We start from the raw sequence: 26,688 nt of genomic DNA on the forward strand, positions 1-26,688 counted from the left end.
AAAACCCAAAAATAAGGAAAGTGAAGAGAAAAATAAAGAAGATGAGAACAGAGAGAGACACACAACATATAGGAAAGATGGAAAGCATCAGAAGCCAGAAGAGCCAGTCCTGTAGTTAAATGTAGATTTGCAGATTACAGAGGTCAGTTGACCACCTCTGAAACACTACGACTGAAAGATTAGGGGAAGCCTGTTAGCTTGCGAAAACTGGAAAATCAGCGGCTGTCCACAGATGACAGCATCTGAGCTATTCCGGGCCCTGCTCGTTGCCTCCTTCTCTGAGTCAGAGAGACAGAAGGGGGGTGTGGGGGCTCACTGTTTCCATTTTAAAGCTCCAGTTATTGTACAAAAAAAAAAACAGTTTATAAAGAGGTACCTTTACTGTGCAGTGCCAATTTTTTTTTTTTTGTTTCTGGTTATTGTGTTAGGTTTATTTATTCCCAAGAGAGCGTTGTTTTGTGTTCTATATGTTTAAGATTTAACTCTAAATCATAGGCCTTAAGTTCTTGGAACTGGTCACCATGGCAACCTTCAATGCAGAATTTTAGCTAATGTGCAGACACTTTACAAAGTGGTAATCTGCTACTGTTGTGAGGAGTGGGCTTTCTGAAGCACAGAGAATGGACCGGAAAACAAAAAGCACTCAGGCAGCTGCAGAAACACAGGTAGATGATCTGCAGCTGGCACTACATCAATAACGCACTGCTCACCTTACGCCGAGTACACACTATGCAACATTACGCTAAATCGTTCACATCTTATAGTGTGTACGTACTAGATGTGAGCTCACATGGGTCGGTGACCATATCCTCTGTTATCCATACATGCAGCTTAATCTGAGGATATCAACGATGACAGCATACTCCTGCATGTGGCCAACTATCATTGATCGTTTGGATGATTGCACAGTGTGTATGCACTATATTGCTTGACCATGAGATCAAAGGAAATTATTGACTATATCATATCGTTTTGTACATGATGTAGTGTGAACCCAGCTTTAGATCTATGTAATACATCGACCTATAGTTAATGTAATAGGAGGAGTACTTTAAATGTCACCATCACAGAATCAATCAAATAGACATAACAGAAAATGTCACCAGTACGCGATCTTGTAGTTGCATAGGCCAATAAAATACTGTAAGATAAGCTGGCAGACAGGTACACATAAAATATGTATTTAACCAATAGCAACCACACAGAACATATTTGTCATTTTTCTACAACAGCTTCCAAAATCAAAACAAAACTAGCTATATGCCAAGGTTCAACAGCGCAAAGGTTTGCTGTACAGAACATTTGATATTTTTTCCCTGCTTAGAGGGAGACTGCAAATAAAGTTACAGTTTCCAGACCATCCAACAGGTCACATGTTCCAAGTCACGCACAGGGAAAGTTCATCTGTCACATTTTCCTGAGCACAATGTTAAAACCCAGGTCTCCGACCCTTCTTTTTACCTGGGTTAAGGACCCAGGATTTACGACCCAGGTTGACCCTTTCAGACAAACTCAGGTTTTTCAGCAAATTACCAGGTAGAACGGCTTCACCCGGTAATTTGCTACTGTAAGTGTGAAAGGGTGCAGGCTGCACCCGGGAAAATAACCCAGCAGTCAAAATGACGGGTAATTCCCAGGTTGCATGTATGAAAGTGGTATAAGAGACATTTTCTCTAGGAAACTGACAAACATCAAAGTACCTGCAAGAGGTACCCAAATCACAGAGCAATATCTCCAATGTAATGGGGCCTACACACAGGGAGAGACTGCTGAGCAATGTACTGTAGATCACTCAGCAAGATCGCCCGGCACACAGCGCTGTACAGCGATGTGCAAGCGCTATGTGTTGAGCGACCTGTTAGGACGAGTGTTCTCCGGTGACCGGCAATTAAGTAGATTTATTGAGCATGCTGGATATTAATCGCGGGCGGAATAACATCGCACAAGGCCATACATTGCTAGAGCTACGATGTAGGGGCATTTTCTAAGCAATCTAGTTACATCGCTTAGAAAATGTCCTGAAATCGCCCTGTGTGTAGGTCCCATAAAAGTCATTGTACACCTACAATGCTAAAATATAGATGAGCACTCATTTGCATAATTCATGAGCAGTAAAAGCAGAAGGAAGATGTAAAGCTAGGGAAAAAAGGTACACACAGATCAATAGCTTTCCCTCATTGAGTGCACGCTGCCTAGTTATCACTGCAGGCAAAAGGGTTGTTCTATACCACTCCCTGCTCAGATCCTGGAAGATGGAGCCAAGCTAGGATTTAAGCGGACTTGAGTGATCTAATTCCCTATGCACGCTAGACTTCCTGTCAGAAAAAAATGGAAATAATGCTACAAATAATAATAAATAAAATACATGGCAATTATAAATACATTAATAAATAAAATAAAAACTGTAATTCATGTTACTTTATATGACGGTGGTTCAAATATGTACGGTAACAAGAGCTCTGGGGAATGTGTCCTGTTTTCTATTTTATTCTAGTATCCCAGCAGGCCAGAGCAGGGCTGGCAATATAAATTTTGGGGCCCTGTACAATTATATTTCTGGGGCCCCAACCTAATCCCAAATCCACACAACCCTCTTCTGCATGAGCCTCATTTAATCTTTCGCTGCTCCAGATCCTGCTTCCATGTGTGGACTTCTCTCGTTCTCAATCCTGCTGGCCTGGCTCCTGGCTGCTGCCTTTTGCTTGCCTGTCAATTTCACAAATGAATGCCGAGCATCACGAGCAGGCACGGAACAGACGACCTGCACATTCGCTATAAAATACAGAAGCCAGAGACTGAGGCCACAGTGCCAGCGGCGGGTACGGCTGTGCAGCTGCAGCCCCAGGCCGCGTGCACATTTAGAGTAGATGGCTCTGAGCGCCGAATGGCAGGGCGTACACACAGTGAGTGAGTCAGTCTCAGCCACACACAGATGGTACACAGTAGACGGCCAGGCCGCAAGGGTCACTGTCAGGCCAGCTAGAACAGACTGTAGCCGTGATGAGGCATGGAAGCTCTGGGGCCCTTCAGATTGCTGGGGCCCGTCACACTTGTCCCCCTTGACCCCCCCTGTCGCCTGCCCTGGGCCAGAGGGGGTAGACAACTGCCTCAGAGCCATTAGACTGTGCCTCATATATACTGTCCTTTTTTTAGTGATGCACACTGCTCCTAGCAGAGCGGAGCGTATGCTAGGCGCACACTTCCACTATGCATAGACTCCAATAGGAGGCAGCTAGCTATGCATATGAGACACCATGCTGTGCTGCCTATGCATTGCGGTTCCACTACAGCAGCGGTTCACAAACTGTGGATCCTGACCCCAAAGTGGGTCCCGACCTTCTCAGCATGGGGTCGTGACTCCATGTTGCTGACCATCAGGCTGATGACTTTTCTAATCTCAGTCAGTGATTCAAGGAGTCTGAAAAGTCTGTGTAATTGTCTGTTATTTTAGACCACTCCCATCATTTTGTGCCTCCACAATGCTGCCATGTATGTGCTGTCTGCTGACTACACATGTGATGTGATGACCTTCTGCAGTAACTTACTGGGGTCCTGAAAAATAGTTTGAGGACCCCTGCACTACAAAATAGGGTTATATGCAGGAACACTGTAGTGGGACATATGTATTAATTATACTGTCCCAGGATCAGTTGTAAGATAGCAGAACTGGTGGCATCATGGTCACACAGTAAGGGGGTGGCGAACTGAAATGTACAAAAAAGTTGCCCATTTCAGAACTCAAATGGGACTTTTCACATCATGACCATTATTTTGGTTGGATTTAACCCAACCTAATGGAGACTGGAGATTGTGCGCAATAAAACAGCCCTAAGAGCTCTACTTTTCAACTAAGTAGTTTTATGAAACACGGGAGAAACATAACTTATTATAATGCTATCGGTAAAGAACACACACTATCGGTAAAGAAATGGACTTTGCATAAATGATGTTGCTAAGGAAAGTCAGTCATCTTTAAGTGTAGATGATCTTTTGTTAAGAATCTGGAGAAACATGAAAAAGCCACAGGAAAATAACCTACAATAGGCAAATACATTCTTTAAATATAAGAGCGGGGAAGAAAAGACTGTTCTGTGCCAGTGACAGTCATTGTCACTGTGCAGAAAAATAATGGCTGCTCTGGATAAACCTCCCTCACGTCTCAGTGATTTTGCTGTAATGATAGAATTTCTGATGATCCCAGCATAGCACTGACTACATGTGGGTGTCCTCGTCATGAGCAACAGTCACCGGGGCGGACAAGGAATATAGAGCATGTATGTTAAAATATCATTTACACATTTTTTTTTCTCTCCAGGTTGTAATTGTAATTATCAAGTGATTATTATTATTATTGCTGATGTGTTAAATTAGTTATTGCGGCACAAGACAATAGAAAAACAGGGAATACAGTAACACAACAGGGACATAAGGCTGACAAAGTAAGTGCAAAGAGTAGGGAGAGCTTACATTCTCTAATGGTAAAAGGATGCCCGTGTGACTCAGAATGAGTGGGGTCCAGAGCAGAGACCAGGACAGGTGTGTAGGTGTACCAGTGAGATTAGAATTGCTGTGAGCAGGGCAAGCTCTTACAATGGGTCTAATCTATTTAGAATGATGTGAATGGTTCTAATCTGAGCACTGCTAACACCGATCAGTGGATATCTGCTCGCACCCCAAGAGGGGTGCGAGCAGAAAGCTGACAAAACTAGGGAAGCTATGCGGTTTTGTGCCCTAGCGTGGCGCAAACAGCATACCAGAAAATGACGGTCTTGCGACTAAACACCTGTGAGTACCGGCCTTCTCCGACCTAGCAGCTCACTGATTAGAATAGCACTGGGAGCTACCACCCGGCGCTATTCATATCATCCTGAATAAAACTGACCCCAGAGATATAAGAATCATTTCTTATAGCTCCATTTCAACTACATAGTAACATAGTAGTTGAGGTTGACAAAAAGACTTGCGTCCATCAAGTTCAACCTTATACAGGACCAGTTAGGTCAGGCATGTCCAAACTGTGGCTCTCCAGCTGCTAGGAAACTACACATCCCAGCATGCCTTGCCGTAGTTGTAGCATTCCCGAATAGCAAAACTGTGATAAGGCTGGAGGGCCATAGTTTGGACATGCCTGCATTAGGTGGTATAGACTAGTTGTGATATCCCCATTTTAGTATTAGCATCTGTTCCAACTATGGGCTGGATAGTGATTAGTTGTACCCTTGGATGTTTTGTTCCAGAAGAGGTACTTGTGTACCCGAAGCGTGGCGAGCCCCGCGGACACCTGTGAAGCCCGCGAGGGGACGCGTATACCTGTGAAGGTATCCGTGTCCGCCCGTCACGCTTCGGGCTCGGTGGCTCGCTGCGCTCGCCACACTTTCTATTCTCAACTGCACGCCGACGTGGATAGTGGGGGTATGAAAAGGTCGTAGGACGCGTACCGCTGCGCTCGCCACGCTTCGGGTTCGCGTTGATAGTGGGGGTGGTACAGCCTCAAAAATGACATTTGGGGGCCATTGAACATGTTTGATACTAATTTCAATGCATTTGGATGCATTTCTGTTAAAAATCGCATGCGATGCGATTGCATGCGATGTGATTTTTTCCTATACGATGGCCATCGTGGGAGCTGTGATTGTACACAAGTACCCCAGAAGATTATCCAACCTTATTTTAAATGCGTTCAACGTGTCTGCAATCACCACCTTTTCTGGAATAGTGTTTCATACCCTTTATCGCCCTGTGTGTAAAAAAACCCCTTAAAAAAACATTATTGAATATGTTAAATAGGAGGGGCCCTAACATAGAACCCTGTGGTACTGGTATCCAACCTAAAAATGCTTTGAAACACAACAAATAAATTAATTTGTATCTGTCTGTTGAAAATCAGCCAACAGAATCAAACTGTCTGCTTAGTTTGCTGTGGTCTAGTGGAAACGTTGCGCGTCAATGTAACGGTCCTAAAAGAGATGAGTAAAACTCATCTAAAAATGTTGGGACCTATTAATTACTCTTAATCATACCCCTTTCAGACATACTCCCAAATCCCAGGTTTTTGCACATCAACCCAGGATTTGATTAGGTCTTATATCCCTTTTCCACTAGCAAAAATAACCCGTGATTTTGCGCTGGGATACACATTGACCTGGGTTTTTCGCTAGTGGAAAAGCAAATCCTGGGTCGACTGACCAGGGAACTCAACCCAGGAAAATAGCTGGGTTGGACTCCCGGATCCAGGGGCAGGTCAAGGAGAAGCCCCTACCCCGCTTCCTGATGACATCACCTGCCCAGCTTTATGCTGGGTTGGGACACTAGGGAAAAAGGGTTTGCAAGCCGGTTCGCATCCAGGTACAAACCAGCTTGTATAGTGGAAAAGGGGTATCAAAAAGGCACTCACACGGGACTGTTACCAGGTCCCCGAACCTGCAATTGACCTTAATTTTTACCAGGCCTCTCTTCCCAAGTTGGTGACCTGAGTTAAATGTGAATGATCTGGGTCGTATGTCTGAAAGGATTAAAAGTAAAACCATAGACCTGTATTCCCAACAGACATGTATTCAAGGGATTCACATTCTGTGGTGTGGTACTTGAATGTTGGTTTTATTACCCACAGCCATAAACTTCACAGTAGTAGGAAAATATTTTAAACCCCTCACAAGTATCCCCCTTTCAGGATTGCCAGCCAAAAAAAAAAAAAAAAATGATAGTCCATAAAAATATAGGGGAGAAAAAAAACAAAAAAAAAAAAAACAGGCTTCTACAATGTATACAAGGTGTAATATAACCAGAATGAGTGACTGGAATTATGTGCGATTCCCTCTCCCCGCCCTCCCTCCTGTTCGATTCCAGCAACCTGACAGATCCCGGCATCCATCAATATCGAAAAAGTATCAATAGGCACTGGGACCGAACTGTGTGTATGCCCCATAAGCTTGCTAACAGGGCCTTCCTACAGTTTTGGCTGTCTGTAACATCAATTTGTTTTTAACCGTTTCCAATTGTAAAGTGCAATGAAATTTGCTGCTCTATATACAAAACGTATTAAATAAATACTGGAGAATATACCTTCTATTAGACACTTATGCAGTTGTGAAACAAAACTTATAGGATACAACATTCTTATTCAACGGAACATCTAGAACAGAGTGCTTTCATTTGAGCCTATTAAAAATAAAACTGTGCTACACACAGTGGCGTAACTTGCTCACAACTAGGATACAAAGCAGAGCGCCACAATGGGCGGTATTCAATGAGGCAGATTCTCCAAGTTTTATGGCGAATCTGTGATTTTTTTCGTGTGTGTCGGAGATTTTTGGAGCTCCAAAAGCGAATCACCCTATTCAATGAGCTATATTCGCCGATGGCGACCGGCGAATGAAGGACAATTCGCCATATGTTATTCGCTGCAAATCGCCGGGCTTTGTCAATAGGATTTTTCATTGTGATTCGCCATGATTCGACAATAGTGTATTCAATGAGAAGTTGGCGAATCTATTTCTTGATTCTTATCGCCGTTCTTCACCGAGTTTCCCTCGTCATCTATTTATGGTGAACTTTTATATGAACTTCTGAAATAATTGGTTTTAAGTGTTCAATTTAACTCTGCAAGTGTAATCTAATATTATTTGCTGCCCTTGTGTGATTTTATGGTTGTAGAAGTGCTATATAAATATATATTTAATTTTTTCTGGTATTTTTTTTTCCTCCCACAATGCATTGTTATTACCCATGAATCTCCTCCCCACCTCACTCCTTCGTTTGGCCTTTGAGGAGATTACACAGCTTTTGCAGTCTGCTGTATTGGAATCGTTTTTTCAGGGTAATTTGCATTTTTTTTGCATTTCACGGCAATTTCTTAAACACTGACTACAGTAATGGAGCTGATTAGGGATACGCCGGATTGGCAGAGATTCGCCGTTAGGGGTGGCGAATCTCAGCCACGTTGAATAGGGTGACTCGGCGAGTCCTGGCGAATCCCCATGCATGGCGAATCGACGCAAAAAAGCCGGCGAATTGATGGCGAATCTAAAAACAGTATCGCCGTGACTGGCAATAAAAGTCATTGAATAGCGCCCAATGAGTGCCGCCTCTGGTATTGCTCTTGGTCACTTAACAAGAGCTATGGTTGCTCAAAGAAATTGAATCTCCCCCTTTGGGGCAAATTTACTAAGTGGAGGTTAAATTTCAGATTAAAAATGGCAAGAAGTTTGTACAAGCTGCAGCTTAGTAAATTTACCCCGGCACAAATGAAATTTGGTTTTGTAAATTAGATGTAAAATGATGCATCTGGTTATAAATGCCCCCAACCCAGCTCCTTGACCTTTTACTCTCTCTGCATAAAAATTAAGACATTCATGCATGGGGACGCCCAGCGTTTCCTGGGCGTACCCCCAAATACGGCCGATGGCTTCTGGGCTCAGGCAGCTGATGTCACATTCAAGACTGAGGGGTGAATTTATGAAGCTTGGAGAAGTGTTATCTATCCCCATAAAGAACGTTATGAGCAAGGTGATAATGGTTCAGCCAATCAGCTCTTACCTGTCAATTTACATATTGGAGCTGATTGGCTGAACCATTATCACCTTGCTCATAACGTTCTTTATGGGGATAGATAACACTTCTCCAAGCTTCATAAATTTACCCCTGACTTATTATTTGCTAACGGGAAAAATCATTAGATGGGCAGCGATCATCTAATTACCCTCCCCCCCCCACCCCTCATGCGTACTCAATATGCACATATGTCCATCATACACATTAGCAGAAGGTGGTCTTTGTAACTGGGGTGGCCAATCCCTGAATCATTAAAATCACAGAAGTTTGGGCCAAAATTGCAGGGATTTCATCCAAAGATTGGAGTTTCCAATCCCAGGATTTAGGATTGCCCTGCGCAAGAGTAGTTTCAATTTTTTTTGCCAGGCAGTGCTGAGCACTTGGCTTGGATGCTGCCCGTCTGTACACGGAACGGCATGATGTCAGCGCCACACTGCCTAGCGCATCCTCACACTGGCCCACAGCCACCAGCCATCTTCCAGCTCAATGCTTAGTCAGCAGTGAGTGGCCTTTTGGTGTGATTGAGTACCACACGAGGAGGAATCAGTCCTGGCTGCCCTGGCCAGACAAGCCCCACAACCTGTGAGACGCTGCTGTCTGGACCCTGCACCACACTGTCTCTGTCAGACCCCTCCTGAGCCACACAGTGAAGCTGTGGCCTTTCTTTTGGAGTGTTGGACTTCTTTTCTTTTGCAGGGGGGGCAGTAATTTAATAATTACTGTGATGAGTATGGGCTGGGGCCCTGAACATTATTCTATTCATAAGGAGCATGTTAATTAAGTTATATCCTTGCAAATATTTTGGTCTAACGACTTCAGTAAGGTTATTTATACTATAATATACGGAGAGATCAAATAGACTAAAGTACATCCTCATCTGTGCGGCCATGGCTACGCCAGTTATGTTAGCCGCTACGTAAGGATTTTCATCGAGGGAACCTGCCACCCTCCTGTGTCCATGCCACCATCTATTACCTTTAGTAAAAAAGTTGTGGCGAGCTACCGAGCCTGAAGCGTGGCGAGCCTGAAGCATGGCGAGCGAAGCGAGCCCATGAGGGGACGATGATGGTACGTATATTCTGTAGCATAAGCAGTGGATGCATAGATGAGGAAGTGCCCAGACTATATACTTAATATCAGTCAATTGCTAACATATATATTCCCCATAACTGCTCTGAGTACAGGGTAAATCCTGCACTTGGATGCAATGACAGCCTTCGATCTTGTAGAGCAGTGCATCCAGCAGGTCACGTTTTGAGGATACCAGTCTGTGAAAACAGGTGGGATAATTATGGACTCTGCATATAGAATAAATCAACTATATATGATTAAAGAAATCAATAAAACATAACCTGTTAGAGGTATTCCAGGACTGGAGTTCAGAAACATTGATGTAGACTTTAGGAACCACTTGTGCAAGATGTTGAAAACACTATTTAAATGGCAAAACGGTACTTATGTATTATCTGGGCTCCCATGTTAAATGAACCCCATTTTTTCATACCCCTACTATCCAACTACGCATGGAGTTGATTTTATATAGTGTGGCGAGCGCAGCGAGCCACCGTGCCCGAAGCGTGGTGAGCGTAGCGAGCCCCGCGAGGGGACGCGGTCTCATAAGAAAAACGGGAGCCCAGATATTACATAAGTACCGGCAAAACATTTATGCAAAAGTCCCATGCCTAAAGTACAGTTGTTGCCACAATTCTATCTCCCGGGAGTCGGGACTCTAAATTACTATGAGGGGTTTATTTCCTAAGATGGGAGTTCTTTTGAAGATGGGACTTTGCTATGAGCAACCAATCAAAAACTACTTACAGATGGAGCGCCTCTCAGCCAGCGCCGGGGCTCGCCAGATTGCCCCCACTGGTGAGTAGGCGTTCCATCTGACTGGGTCGCGCGAGCGTCCCAGTTACCTGTCGGTAGCACCTTCTAGAAGATGATAGATCTTCAATAGAACTTTCATCTTAGTAAATAAACCCATAGAATCTTGAGAATGGGGGAGGGGTAATTTAAATTGTACTCAAGCCCCGTGCTGGGCATCTATAGCAATGAGTGTCTATTGGCCCTATTCAATTGTTGCTTTGATCAGACGCCCATTAATATTTAACACACCTGACAGCTCTGGGTTTAGCTGTCCAAAGCAGCTAAGCCAGTCTAAAAATCTTGAAAGATCTTTGCAAAATGCGTCAACAGCAGATGGTAAGTTAGGCTATGTGACTGCCACAGTTTATAGCGGATTTATCAGATTAAATACTGAATAGTTCCAAAACTATGCCCATTTGTTTAGACCGCACAACTGAGTCACCCCCTTGGAATCCCCATTCAACAGTCAATCTTTGAAATGGTGACTCAAAATCCCCCACTTCACGATAACCTCCACCGGATACTCCTCAGCATGATTCACTACAGTGTGTCCCTCTACCTCATTCTGTTTTAGCATTGCCCTGTACATTGTAATTTCTAGAAAGCATACCCACATGTACCTTGTCTTTTATCTGCACTGTCCATCAACCTTGTATGCCCTCGTCCTGTTCTTGGATAAGTATTTAGATTTTGCATGACTTCGTTATAGCTACTGCCAGGAGCCAATTGGAAACTACCTATATATGGGGAGCTTTCCAATATTTGGTCTCTGCCTTATTACCTCATTGCCTTGATGTGCAGTGGTGTACCTAGAGGGGCGTCACCAAAATGCAGACTCCTACTCAGTGGCAAGAACCAGGTGCTGCCGGACAAGCGACAGTGGCGGCAGTCCTTAATCTACAGAAATGCTAGGCACACTCCTGGTAAAAGGTGGTGGGGCTGTGAGGTAGCGCACCTTTTTGGGGTACACACTTGGGGCGTAAATGGGAGTCACTGACCTCAGTGACTCCTCCTGAAGTGTCCCTTCTCAGACTGTCTACTTTTTAATATCAACATCAACGCAAGTGCACATATGCTGCTAAACTAATCTACAGCTAACAGAGCTTTTAACAGGTGCAGGATTACATGTGAGATGCATTTTCATTGCGTGGTTTATGTGAAGTATTGTCTAACAAGACCAGTATGGGTCATAGGGTCAAACCAATGAAGGTTAACATACATTGGGTTGACCACTGAAGGTAGACAGGGCATAGGTTGATACTAGAAATAGGTTGACATAGCTAAGGTGAACAGGGTTGGAAGGTTGATACAAGCATTAGGTCGACAATGTTAAGGTCAACAGTCAAAAGGTTGACACGAGTTTTTCACTTTTTTTACCTAAATGTTGACATAGTCGACATGGACGCTGTCCATCTGTAATGCTGAGATTGCCAGGTTTCAGACACTATTATATTCTCCACTACGCCATAGTGGATGGTAAGATATGAAATACCGTCTGTCAGCTAAAAAAAGCTGTGAAAAAAATCATGTCGACCTAATGCTTGTGTCGACATTTCAACCATATCGACCTTAAGCACGTCAACCTATTTCAAGTGTCAACCTAAACCATGTCGACCTTTGGTTGGTTGACCCAGTGAACCATACCATGATGCATACAGACTCTACTGGGTGAACATGGCGGGGGTGCCGGACGGGTTCCTGACAGTCGGGATCCCAACAGTCGTGTACCCGACGTCGGGATCCCAACGGTCAAAACGCAGACAGCCGGGTGCTCGACGGCCACCCGCTATTTTCCCTCGTGGGGGTCCACGACCCCCATAGAGGGAGAATAGAATAGGTGGCGAGCGTAGCCGTGCTCGCAGCGTGGCGAGCGCAGCAAACCCGCAAGGGGCTTTTTTGCGCTCACCATGCTGTCTGACTCCGGGCAGGTGGGATCCCGACTGTCGGAGTCACGTACCACACCCCATGGCGGTTGATGCTCTATAAAGTGACTTTTTATTTTCCATTTTTTTGTCCACCACCTGTATGTAAATGAGCTGTAATATTATGCTCTCTTTGTATGGAGGACCAGAAAAGCGTCAATGTCAGAGGCAGGGGTCTTTAGCAGACACCCTATAATGCAGAATGAGTAGAATTCAGATGGCCATTGCATAATGCCCAGAGCCTGCGGCGCGGTACAAATGCGTTAGATAAGGAAAGGTTAATGAAGAACTAGAGGGAGAGATGAGCAGAATGAGTTCTTGTGTGCGTGATAAGCCGTGGGAGGACTATAATTATATTCAAGAATTCTCGGAGGCAAAAAGATACAGAGTTAACCATTTAGATAACAAAACATAAGTTGTTCCAGAGCATTATGGTAAAATGACAAGATTTTCTCACTTCGGTAACTACCGGGCTAACAACAAAGATCTGCTCACAAAGGGAAAGACACCATTTCTGCCCATCATGGCAGGACTACTTGGTAGGGGGATATTTATTGGGACACCGAGTGTTTACAGAATACACAAACCATGCGTACACATCATGTTTGATCATCAAAAGTCACATGAATGACTAAGTCTAGAACACAGGATTGACTCACAAACCCAAGACTGTGAATGTCAAACTTCTGTTCAGATTCTAGCTCGTGATGTACATAATGCATGATCATCGGCCGAGGGCTTCGTGCTCTTACATGGTTGCAAACTTTTTTCTTTTCTAAATGCTGCAGTGTTTTATGACACAGGTAACCCAACAAATGAAAGAAAAACCTGCAGATCTTACTAATATTCGGAAGCTGGAAATGGTTTGGCTCAACAACAACTTCTCATCCACTGCACACACTGTAAGGCAGTATACAACGGCAGGGGGCACCTCACTCACTCTTGCAAACCGCTTCTGAAGGGGGTGCACATGTGTTAAGCCTTCAGAAGATATAGACATGAGGGTGATCTACAGTGATAGACAGCCAGTCAGCTCCTTTCATTTTTAAACAGCCTGAAACGTGACAGGAGCTGATTGGCTGGACATTTATCACTCTTTATCACCTTTGCGTTTATATCTTTTGAAAGCTTAATACATCAGCCCCATTGTATCAAAATCCATCCACTTAAGCACAGATGTATTTATTGCACATTTTCTGCACCTACGCCTGATCTATTCACATTGTGCACATCTATCCATTGTGCACATCTCACTCATCCATCTTGTGTGTTCGTCCCCATGGGTATTATCTTATTTATTTATATTTCAGTGATTGTGGGGAGACTTCCTCAAACAATCTTTTAGAGTTTTAAAACTCCCTCCTGATGGAGCTAAAAACCCACTTGCCCTGGAGAAGCTCCATTGACACTTGGGGAGACTCCAGACTTGCAGTAGAGGTGTGCTTGAAGACACATGCTCCCTATGAGGTCTTGTAACTTTAGTGGTCAAGGGACAAATTTATCAAGCTTCAAAAGTGATAAAATGGAGTGATAAACAGCCAGCCAATCAGCTCCTACATGTCATTTTTCAAAACCAGCCAGTAACATGGCAGGTAAGAGCTGATTGGCTGGTTGTTTATCACTCTCCATTTTATCACTTTTGAAGCTTGATACATCTGGCGTGAAGTCACGTAATACCATGTTCTCACTGCCAGTGAGAAATACATGGCTTTACTCCAGCATTAAAATACCGGGGACTGCAGGGACGGTCCCCCGTTCTCACTGCAAGGCAAATTCCTGGGTGAAGAAGTTCTACCCGGTAATTTGCCTATTAACACGGGTTTTTCTGCAGTGTGAACAGGTCAACCCGTGTCTGCATACCCGGATCTCAAACACGGGTAAAAAGAAGGGTTTTACTCATGTATGAGATCTGGGAATGCGACCCGTTCACGCTGCAGAAAAACCTGTGTTAAAATGCAAATTTCGCGGGTCGACAAGCTAGACATAAAGTGTGTGTTTACAGTGTGTCCCCTGAATAATAGTAAGCAATACTTCTTATTACCAAGGGTCTTCGCTATAATGGGCGCAGAGTGAACTCTACACATGGGCCACCATTTTCTTGGAGACAGATGCATGTGCGGCAGGCAATAGCATAGTGCCAATGTCTGCTTCATGCATACGCTGGACTGCATGGAGACCATATAAGGGCTTCCTGTTATGATAAATGGTTTGTGAGAATTACTTTGAATAGTTATCATACTTATAGTCGTCTATAAATAACATTATTCAGGTCTAGAACTGGTTAATTGTTAAAAATGACAGACAGGAGCTCACACTAGTAAATAGATCCCAATGTGCTGCAAACATTTAGGGCAAGCAGCACATATTGGTGGGTGTTTATGAATCATTCCACATATGGATACACTGTTAAAACATACTGCATAGGCCAGGCATGTTGTCATGAGTGGTTGAGATCACGGATGGTGGTAACCATGGTACTACTTGACATAGTAAATGATAGGACTGTATTCTGCATGCAAACTAATATGTTAGCAGTAGTGTAGACGCTGCCCAAGAATCATACCGTCTTGTCACATGACTGCCCTGGGCTTTGAATGCCAATCAGAGTATAAAAGAAAATCTTGGAAGGAATGGATAAGCAGAAGCCTGCTGCGCTGTGTCCCTGTAGCTGCAAGGTTACAGTCATTGTACAGACACCTAAACAGAGACACAGTCACTGTTTACAATATCGGGGAGGGGGATTTATTTAGTGAAGAGAATACTGGAGGAATCAAGCCAAATACAGAGAGCTATGCTTGTGTGTATGCATGTATGTGTGAGATCCATCACATTAATTCCAAAACAAAACAACAAGCCACAACATCACATATACATACATAGCGCTGACAGACTAGAGCTCAGGTCTCATCAGTCTAACAACATAGACATTTAATATACATTTAGACAGCACAGAATACCACAAACAACCCCCCCCCCCCCCCCACCTCCTCCCCCAAGACAAACTGATCACGGAATAATGTGGGCATCTGCACAACCTGGATGACCCTAGGTTGACAAGCAGCAAGCCGGGGCCTCACTCACCCTGGTCCTGCAGACACTCCATTAATTGTGCAATGTAAGACTGCTGCAAACTCCCCCTGTGCAATCCATTCAATTTATTCTCTGCAGCTCCTGCTGGTACATTCACTTCAGTGTACACAACAGATCCATGAAGGAACGGAGAAGCGATCGAGTGCTGTCCCTGTCAGTTTATCTGCTTGTCTGAGAGATGAGCTTCTATGTAAGGGAGAGGAAGGGGGGTTTATGGGCCAGGAGCCGGTCAATTACCGGCACAGGGGGCTCTCTTGGGGATGCCTGTAAGAGTGTGCAGGGGCGGGGACCTCAGGGAGGATGGAAAAGGCTTATGGAATACTACATGATGGAGCAGCAGTAAGAATATCGGATTCCACTTAACGATACGGCAGAGATTGAATTGTGTACTGCCTGGTTTTACTCCAGGCTACGAGGAGAGGCTCCAGCTGACACAGCTTCTTCGTCTAGTGTACTGGCAGCATCCCAAATACATTGCAGCAGGCGTGGAGACTCACTATGTAGGATCACATGCAACAGTTCATGGAGCTCTCCAAGGTCCTTACAGAGCTGGAGTATTTGGTCAGCTCCATTAGAGCTTCAACCGGAACTGTAGCAAGAGGAATATAGAAATATGCTATCTGCAAAGCCTCACAAGCAACATTCTATGAGATAGATAGATAGATAGATAGATAGATAGATAGATAGATAGATAGATAGATAGATAGATAGGACAAGGAGTATACATTACTAAATGTATACCATTTGGAAGTCTACATATATAGGTCTATTTAACTATCAAAGTCATGCAAAGCATAACACATTAAGCAAATGGACTGACAGATTGGGCACCACTGTGCCACCCGACGGGATGACCCAGCAAACGACGGCATGCATTGGAATGCGATCGCACAATGTATTGATTAGTATGTACAGGACAGCAGGTGTATCCTTACACTGTTACCTGCGTACCCAGGTTTAAACTCTGATTTTACTGCTAGCACAACGCAAAGCACTACTGTGGAACTTTATCACCACCCACAACCCATTCCTGTGTGTGTTATACTACTGGGATATTTATTTCCTGTATGCTGTGGTGCTGAAACTGCGACGAGATCTACATGCATTTGATAGTCACGCCAGACTATATACTACAGAACGATATCTCAGAAAAGCCTTAAAGAATTAGCATCTGGTTTTATTATTGACACTTTACCCCCACTATTTTATTACAGGATTTAGATTTTTTTTATTTAATATGTATTTATATACAGGAACCGTGATGACATCATCCATGTCCAAATGAGGCACACCTCACACCACTGAATGATATTTACCAGTACAGGAATTCCGTTGTGAGAGAAGCATCAGTCATTTTTCTTTTTGGTAGATGCAATACCATAAATACTGCTACAAATTGTAAATAATACACTATTATGCACCACGTCCTCTCACTACCTTTAGATTTTCCTGGCTGAACTGAATAATCAGTACAATGAAGGATAAGCTACCACCCAAACGCCTAAAGGGGAAGTGTAGTAAAGAGAAAGAAGACACCCCACTATGGTGCATATTCAATTAGCGATGGTGCATAATACAGGAGAATAGCCTCGAACTTGGACCGATTGAAGTCATAGGACATTTCCTCCTGTAGCAAATCCACAGCTCAGTTGGTAACACTGAGCATCTGGGTTAAATGCTAGGCAGCGGCGGTAAGGGTAAATAAGCACAACTTTATCAGCTTGTACCCTCTTGCATCTCAGAAGGGTGCGAGCAGGAACCTGCAGCAAGTGCATGCCACAGGCTAATTCAATAAGCCATAAATGAACTTTTTTTGTATTCTATACAACTGATGATCATTTTATCAAATGTAGTAAAGGAGAGACTACTATATACTCACATCATTTTCTTTCAGTGCAAAAACAAATACCAGAATTCAATCTTTGAAAAGTCACACCAGATAATTGTTGCTTTTTAATGGCATCAATTAATTTATAACCACATAAATTAAAGTAGTAATTAAAGTAAGCTGTGCAACAGCTTCATTTTAGTAAAACGACAGACTGCTTATAAGCTGTATCCAATTGCAGATAATAAAGTAATGGTTTAAAGGTCTAAATTGAAACAATAGCTTAGGCTGGGTTCACACATATCTGTTCCGTTTTTAAGCACACCTGGTCTCTCCTGTCTTTATACTGGGTGGTATTCAATTGCTGTACTGCCTCAGAGATCATTCTTTTTATTGCACTGATCACACCTAAATAGACAGGGTTTAGTTGCATTAAAAAACTTTTTGGCGTGACATAGAAAATGTGCAAAAATCCAGACTTTCCTACTTCTGCAAACCAGAATTAGGCACCAATGGTTTTCATGCCAGAACAAAAAGCAACAGCTGAATTACTATGGACCTTATTCAGGATCGTTTGCATGGCCATGTGCGGTCACATGCAGCTGATGTTTTCGCATGTGCTGGGTATTTCATTATATCCCATCAGATTCTCCAGCTAAAAGTGGTGAAATCTGATCTGCAATGTGCCCCTTTACTGGAGCACTCTGGGTCCTGATGAAAGTTCAGGACTGACCCCGGGGAAAAGGAACCCCTTCTGAATATTTGTTCATGACACAAAATGGCTGCATTCAACTTAATTGGTCTTTTCATTTGCTGTCTAATGCCAGAGTAAAAACAATGGATTTCTATACACAGAGAAAATTGACCAACAGTCTACTTGCACAAGCCTACATATTGATCTGATATGGTACTGTATCTGTGTTTTTTCTCTTGAAGAATAGGTACAGCTGTGCCTGAGGATAAGCGGGGGGGAGGGGGGTGGGTCATTGTCATTATTAAGAGTCATTGTCATTGAAAGAGCAAACTAGTGCCTGTATTTATAGGAATTAATAAATATGCCATGTCCTATGCAAATAACAACTGTGTCCTGCGAAACACAACCATGCTATAAGTCTGTGGAAACAGAAGGGGTTATAGGGAGATAGAACATGCATCCCACAGTGGTTTGTTTGTAGCCCCTCATTACAGGAATCACATGATCGGCCGTTTCGCATTAATCTAGTCAGCCGATGATATCAGCAACACTCATTTATACTGTTTTATGGATGGTGTGTAGCAGAGAATAAACTCAGTGTCATTATGAAAGCTAATCTATACCCGTACCTATTTTTAGAGGCTGAAATCAATGTGACCTTTCCTAACAACTATTGCACATTAGGAGCCATATGTCCAATGTGCCAGTGCTCAGGAGATCACAAATGCCATGTGCCCACCATATTACTCAGCAACACTACTGCAATGTGCCGGCTAAATATGCCGAGTCATGTAACCCACTCTACTCGCTGCAAGGGGCAATGGCAGATATGTGGACAATGTTACATTTACAGAGAATCATCAATAACTAGAGTACTTTAATGATGTCTTAACAGAATACATTCTGTGGGTATGTTGAGATTCTCCTTGTGGAATTGCAGCAGGTACTAAATTGGGAGACCGTGTGGAGATAACATTTTAACCGCTAATGTCCCTATTAGCGCTTTTGTGGCTTTATTCAGGATCAATGAAGCACTTGTTGCTGCTCAAATGTTACAAAAATAACCTTGAAGATGCCATAAACTAACTGAATAATGTTAGTGCTGTATAACTTTAGTTATGCAGTTTGTCATTTAAGCATATTTGTGTTAACACAACTTTTCACAGTGAACACACGTTCCACAATGCAAAATACAATATACAAGAGACACATGGAAGCAAAGAAAAACACTTTCATTATATAGGATCTTACTACAGGAGACTATACACGAGACACACATAAAAAATGTAAAATGTAGATTTGAATGTACACTGAATATCAAATAGTTAAGAAAAGTGTGTATGTACAAATACAGGCGTTACATACATAATGGACAGGAGCTTTCGCTCTTAACTCCGACCTGTTATCTTAAGAGAAATTCAGCATTATATAAACTAGAATCTGTCCGAATGGTAAAGGCAGAACACACAGCACCCATGTGACAGTGATCGGGAAAACACCAAAATATTGTGGGTCCCTCGGACCCCTCAATTACAAAAATTGGTGTCCTACCTGACCTTTTCTGGGTCCCAATGGAATCAGGGGGAAGTATCAATTGGCTCACTCACATAAAGCAAGATACACATATACTATAAAAGACCATCTCAAAACAGGGACAGTGCGTGCCCAAGGCACGCTCACAAATTTTAGGGACTGGCCACATTATAAGTACCTATTCACATTACACCACACAATAACGCCACTTAGCACACTGCGCCAAGATTACGCACACTATAATGCCCTTTTTTTACACATAATGCCCCACACCATTATGCCCATTACACAACATGCCTGTAATGCCTATTACACAATATACGGGGAAAAAGTCAGCAGAGGAGAGAGGGGTGACAAACTGGGTGGGGGAGAGATCGCACAGGAGAGAGAAAAAGAAAAGGGGATGTAGAAAGAGTGAAAGAGAGAAAAGATGGGGTCAGGGTGTGGCGAGGGGGAGGGGTGAAGGCAGGGCGAGAGGGTGATGGCAGGGCTAGAGGGGAGGGGATGACGGCAGGGCGAGAGGGGAGGGGGTGACTAGAGGGTGACAGTAGGGGGTGAGGTGACGGGAGGGCGAGAGGAGGTGACACTAATTGAATATACCCCTTAGTAAACTGAAATAAGGGAACAAGGTTACTGTCTCCTAAATGAAAAAAATAAAAGATCTGTTTGTACTTCAATTTAATGAAAAAAATAAAGCAATAGAAAGAGAATCATTTTGCTATTGTGCTTACCAGTTTTATAGCTGCAGAATCTAAGCGCTGAACACTTGCTTAGAAAAGACTTAAGAGTTGAAACCCAGAAGTGTCTTCTTGTATTAAAATCAACAATGCCACTGTCCCGAGGCCATTTTGAAAAAGGGACGCTTAGAATTACATGGCAGGCCGTCACACTGTAGTCTTTGCATGACCTTTACAGTAAAACAAAGTAGCCCATTTTAACCTCCCGAAGGAACAAATTGAGTAATAAATTGTTTTTTTATTAGGAAGTACAAATGCTAGCCTTAACAACATTAAACTGGCCTGAATTTTATTTAAATGGCACTGTAGTCTATAATTTGTACTAAGACCAATAACGATTATGAACAAACCTATGCACCCAAACCCACTATACTCTCCAGCCAATGCAATAGGCCTCCAGGACTGCTGCTGCACCCACCTTGTATTGTACGGTCTTTACCTGATATTTATGAATAGATACTGATAGCAGCCAAACATTACCTACCATTGCCTAACATGCACCTGGCTCATACGTTGATTCAGTACATAATCATATAAAATATGTAAGGTTACATACAGTTCATGCAAGACTTTTAGCTATTTGGTATAATGCTTTTACATATTGCAGTATACATTAACTGACAGCACAGGGTAGAACAATAAAACTGATTCATATCATGTTCTAGAGCAGTGTTTCCCAACCTTTTGTCTCTCCCTTACCCCTTGATTAGGCTTTTCATTGATAAGTACCCCCTCCTCTCATTTTGAAATATGGACAGTACTTAGCGGTATGTGGATCCTTATGCATGTCCTTATATTTAGGAGGAGTGGAGGAGTAGTATACAGCAAGGAATCATGCCCTTCTGTGTCTAGACACTGGTTGTGTATTATCTCCAGGATTCCCACTAACACCGGTAGGATTAATGCCGCTGCTTCCTCCACCTTTGTCAGTGCTGGGCAGATGACTGCTGATGTCTGAGAGCAGCATGGGACGCTCCCAGTGGATTGCTGGTCAGGAATATGACAAAACATGGTTTGTCTCCATGGCAATGGGCCTTCTTCAGCCATCAAAAGACCTTTTCATTGTCCGCCATTACCAATATTATTTTCAAGTACCCCCAACTGGTCTGCAGAGTACCCCCAGGGGTACTAGTACCCCAGGTTGGGAACCACTGTTCTAGAGTAAAGGTGCATACACATTGTACAATTTTTTTGACCAATTTCGTTGAAAGACATTTCCCTTGAACGAAGTGTCCTGGACAAAAGAGGTTGACGAAAGATATTGATGACAGACGAAAGATGAAAGATCTAGCTACAGTTTATAGGCTATTTTTGAAAGATATTTAAATTGAGCTGCCTGCACAGTTGACGAACAATCTTGATGAACAACTGGCGGGTATGCGCATCATCATTCGTCGTTCATCGCAAACGCACTAAAAGATATTTTGACCAATTTCATTCAGATTGGCTGAAATTGGTCAAATTGTACAGTGTGTATGCACCTTTAGATGCCTGCTACTGCGGCTTTGTGGGAGCAAGGAATAATGCTCCCACAATAATAAACCACAAAAGGGCTACCTCCAAGGCGACATACATACATCAACATAAATAACACACTGTTCTGCTCAAAGAACACAGATATTGTAGATACTCATTCGGGATCACAGTGATCCTGAAATCTGTAACTTCTACCTCTTAATTTATATAACCAATGTGTCACTGTTAACAATGTACAATTTTAAAAGCTGCTAATAAATCATCACCACTATAGGTGAGGCAAGGTATAAATGTTACAGTGACTGACAGCTCGCTACTAGAGACAGCCTGTATCTGCAACAGCAAGGAAAGCGCTCATATAGATACGCTTCCATTATAACAAAGCAATTTTCATAGCCTTACATCACCCTGTTATCGGGAAGCCAAGCCCTGCCCAGCACTGCAGCTTAGCATATCTGGACTCATACTATAAACAGGCATGCTGATTTTCCTATTACCAGGCTTCTGTCACCATAGCAACAGGCTCTTGCAGTACGCTTCTCATTGGGGAATAGAATATTGTAAATAGCACAGATGCCTCTGTTATACATGAGAAGATACATAGGAATCTCACTACCAGCAAACTCCCATTACCACAGGGGGGTCATCAGTTTCAATATTTATATTATTTTTATTTTTTTTGACTTTCCGAAAAACACACGCAGCACATTCACAGCGGCAAGCTCAGGTACATAATGTACATGGCCATTATAAGCTACACAATTCCTGCCAGCATATGACCTGCCTGCAGTGTTTCTGCACTTTCCACTACAGGGGGAGGGGGGCTTAGAACAGTAGGAACTTGCCAATAAATTACAGCCATTCCCATTAGCAATAGTGCTTTTAACCTGCAAACTATACGGAGTCAGCAGATTAGTGAGGACACTACAGAAACCCAGAGCAGGAAGTGTCTTATGGGAGAGTTACAGATTTCTCTACCTACAGTATACAAATCATTTCTCATCAGAGACTTGCTACTCCAATCCCATTTACCAAGTAACACAACGCTCGTATGCGTAATGCTCAGAAATGTGGAAAACACAGAAGTAACAGTACTCCAAAAACGCAAGTGAAGGTATAGTCAGAATGTCGACATTCACAGTGTCAACAATGCTAACACATCCACAATGTCTTCATCATACAGGGAGCAGTACAGACAGTGTAACAGTTAGCATTGCTGCCTCACAGAAATGATTTCCATTATGGTTTTAACTGTGTGGAGTTTGTACGTATGCTTGCAGGGTCTTCATCCAACAATCCAAAACATATACTGGTAGGTTAATTGGCTCCCAACAAACTTAAATCCACTGTGAATATTTGTGTGCATGTACATGTGGTAGGGAATATAGACTGTTAGCTCCACTGGGTGGTATGGGTCATTGGGTCGACACTATTAAAGTAGACATACATTATGTCGACCAATGATGGTCGACTGGCCTTAGGTCGACAATTGAAAAATCTCGACATGCCTAAGGTCAACTGGGCAAAAGGTTGACACAAGAATTCAGTCAACATTGGGAAGGTCAACCGTCAAAAGGTCGACATGGGTTTTCACTTTTTTTTGTACTGTATTTCGACACAGTCGACATGAACACAGAAAAGTGCACCGCTTCCCATTGCATGGCGAGCGCATCTATTCTCCATCCAAGCCCCAGTGCAGGGGTAGCCAACTTCAGTCCTCGAGAGCTATCAACCGTTCACATTTTCCAGGTCTCCTCCCAGAATCACAAGTGAAGTAATTAGCACCACCTGTGGATCTTTTAAAATGTGTCAGTTAGTAATGAGTGCACCTGTGAGGTGAGCAGGAAAACATGAACTGTTGGTAGCTCTCGAGGACTGAAGCTAGCTACCCCTGACCAAGTGGATGGAAGGGCATGAAATACAGCCTGTTGGCACATGTTGACTCAAAAAAGAGAGTGAAAAACCCATGTCAACTTAATGCTTGTGTCGACATTTAGACCCCATCGAACTTAGACATCTCTACCTGTTTTCAGGTGTTTTTTTTTTTTTAAACTGTCCACAAGTGAAATACTAAAATAATTCTAGCGTTACCATACAGTGGTAGCATACTTACCACTGGAATATTAGCCGCAGACACAGGATTAGCGCAGAGGTTCCGAAATTCTGCCATTACAGTCCATGATCTATAGATGTCCATTGTTCAGTCCAGATGGCTTATTCATTTTGACTGAGGTCTTAATTAAGTCGCATGTGAGGAAAAATTTATATCTTTAAATCCTGGACTATTACTGTATGTCAGAGTTTGGGTAACCATGGTTATGGGTGTTTGATGCTGAAACAGCCTCATTACTGATTGTGGATATTTCGTCAGTGCCAACATGCTGAACATCTTGACATAAGATATCCAAGAGAAGGCCATAAACGAATTTACTGGTAACAGAACAATAATGTGCGTGACAACAGTCTACAATCTTTATAATCAATATATAATGAATTCACAAAATGTCATTGTACTGTATATGTTACAGTAGATCAGATAAAGAGGAAAAGTCACAAAATGTCATTGTACTGTATATGTTACAGTAGATCAGATAAAGAGGAAAAGTCACACATTTAACTTTAAAGTTGAACGAGGGGTGATGGTAAAAGAGAGAAATGTCATGTTCTCATTTTTGTGTGTTAATTAAGGAAGGTTGTGTCTGTTTAGTGTTCTGCAGACAGATTATTCAGTGAAATCTTATTAAATGTTCAGTAATCCTCTTCAGCTAGAAGACATGCACACTACTCTCAAGAATTCCAATTAAACCCAAAATAAGAAACACTGCACGTAAGCTACTCATCCTTCTAAACACATTAAGTCACTTATTATGAACTCTGAGACTGCCAGCCTAGCTGCCCTGACAATGAGGACATACAGCGGTCTGGAAGGGCATTTGACCTTCTTATGACTAGTTATAGCACAAAGTTACAGCATATCAAACTTCAAAGAAATGTATATTGCACAAGTTCCGGACACCCCAGTGAGCACGCACACACACACACATGCAGTAGTGACCCTCCAAACATTGGGTAGCAGCCTAGGCACCAAATAGAATTGTAAGGGATTTTCTTACATGTGGTATCCAATCAATACACGTGACATAATGAGAGCGCCACCATGAAAAGAATTATGGATCCCTAAATGGGTCACCCATAATAGGATAAGGTCTGAGCTGAGCATCCATTGCTCCACACATTAGCTTACTTACGGTTTAATCTGCGTCAGATAATTTTTCATTTAGACACCAATAAAATACAAAAAAATCTAATGTCATGTTTTCTATGGCCATTGTTTTTGCTGTAGAGACTAGGGAGGAAATGTATTAAGCTTTGGAGAGAGATAAAGTGGAAGGTGAAAAATGTCAGTTCGGAGTTGATTTACTGGTGCGTTATCACCTTCTACTTTATCTCTTCACCTGACTTAATACAGCTGCCCCTATGTTTGAAAAATGAGTTGCTGACAATAGTTGATGACTGGCTGCTACTTTATCTCACTTCGGGCGGGATTCTCTAAAATCCGCAGCCCTCTTCGTCCGGCATCGCATTTCTAATGACCGCATATTCTCTAAAATATGCGGTCATTAACGCAAGGGACAGCTCTTGCGATAAGAGCTGTCCCTTGTGATGCGGCGCCGTTGCTGGACTGACGCGCCGGCCGCAGGGCATGCTGGGAGGGATCCGTGACGGATCCCTCACACACCGCTGCGGTAAGAAGCCCATAGGCTTCTGCAGGGAACCGCCAGCTTTTGCTGGCGATTCCCTCCGCAGCGGTGACACTGCGGAGGGAGGTTAGAGAATACAGAAATGCGGTAAAAACCCCGATAACGGGGTTTTTATCGCATTTCTGTGATAGAGAATCTCGCCCTTTATCATTACAAACATTTAGCAAGTGATGCTTTACAGAAACTGTTCATCTACTGATCCGTTATGGTTAACCTTGACTCTCCAGCTGTTGTCCAACTACACATCACAGCATGCCCTGCAACAGTTTAGGCATGGCTGAATAGCAAAACTGTAGCAGGGCATGCTGGGATGTGTAGTTCGACAAAAGCTGGAGGGCCATGGTTCCTCAGTCCTCCACTAGATAAACCCAGTAAGACTTCAGTCCCCTTGTAAACTGCACTGTGCCCAGGGTCCCAGAGATGACTGGGGCAGCACGGATGGTGTAATGGTTAGCATTACTGCCTCACAGCGCTGAGGTCATGGGTTTGATTCCCACCATGGCCCCAACTGTGCGAAGTTTGTATATTTTCCCTGTACTTGCGTGGGTTTCCAAAATAAACACTAGAATGCCTATGTGTACGTGTACATGTGGTAGGGAATATAGATTGCAAGATCCACTGCAGCAGGGACGGATGTGAATGTTCAAATAGTCTATGTAAAGTAGGATATGTGTGCGCTATATAAAAAACTGTTAATAAATAAGAGGATAATTTGGTAATATTCCTACTGTGGTACAATAATTCTTGCACCATGCCAATAGGCTGCCTAGATGAGCACGACTTTTAGGATCACAGATGCATATGCTTTATTATCACGAGCCTACACAGTTATGCTGTGAATACACTATACAATTATCTGGCAGATCATCTGCCAGTTCTGGCAGCCTTCCTACCTCTGTGTCTGTCTATTATTACCCAGATTTGTTTTGCCGCTCTTGCTTACAATTGCAAAGCGCAAAAGAATTTGCTGTGCTATGTAAGAAACCGTTATTAAACACAACTGTATATATTGAATGCACACTTCAGAACAGAGCAGATCGACATACTGGAAGGTCGACATGGCACAAGGCCGACAGGTCGTTAGGTCGACACAAGCATTAGGTCGACATGGTCTAGGACGACCGGCAAGAGGTCGACATGGGGTTTCTCACTGGTTTTTGAGCCGACAGGCAGTATTTCATGCCCTACCATCCACTTGGGCATGGTGGGAGATTAAACAGTGTGCAGAGCA

The 26,688-nt window shown here is 43.1% G+C and overlaps 1 protein-coding gene across 5 annotated transcripts in view; it reads right to left on the bottom strand.

Annotated features, from left to right (window-relative positions):
* The window catches only part of ABR (ABR activator of RhoGEF and GTPase), a 381,486-nt gene that overhangs the window by 230,856 nt on the left and 123,942 nt on the right, over window positions 1–26,688 (bottom strand). The window contains exon 1 of one of the 5 annotated variants that reach the window (XM_083172286.1): window positions 15,420–15,596. The exons of the other annotated variants lie outside the window; for them this stretch is intronic. Coding sequence (XP_083028412.1) covers window positions 15,420–15,441 — 22 coding nt within the window. The 5' untranslated portion in view covers window positions 15,442–15,596. Of the gene's footprint in view, window positions 1–15,419; window positions 15,597–26,688 lie in introns of those variants that run through there. 5 annotated transcript variants of the gene reach the window in all.

The sequence above is a fragment of the Crinia signifera genome, chromosome 2, assembly GCF_055691185.1.
Source record: "Crinia signifera chromosome 2, ASM5569118v1, whole genome shotgun sequence".
NCBI classification, from domain to species: domain Eukaryota; kingdom Metazoa; phylum Chordata; class Amphibia; order Anura; family Myobatrachidae; genus Crinia; species Crinia signifera.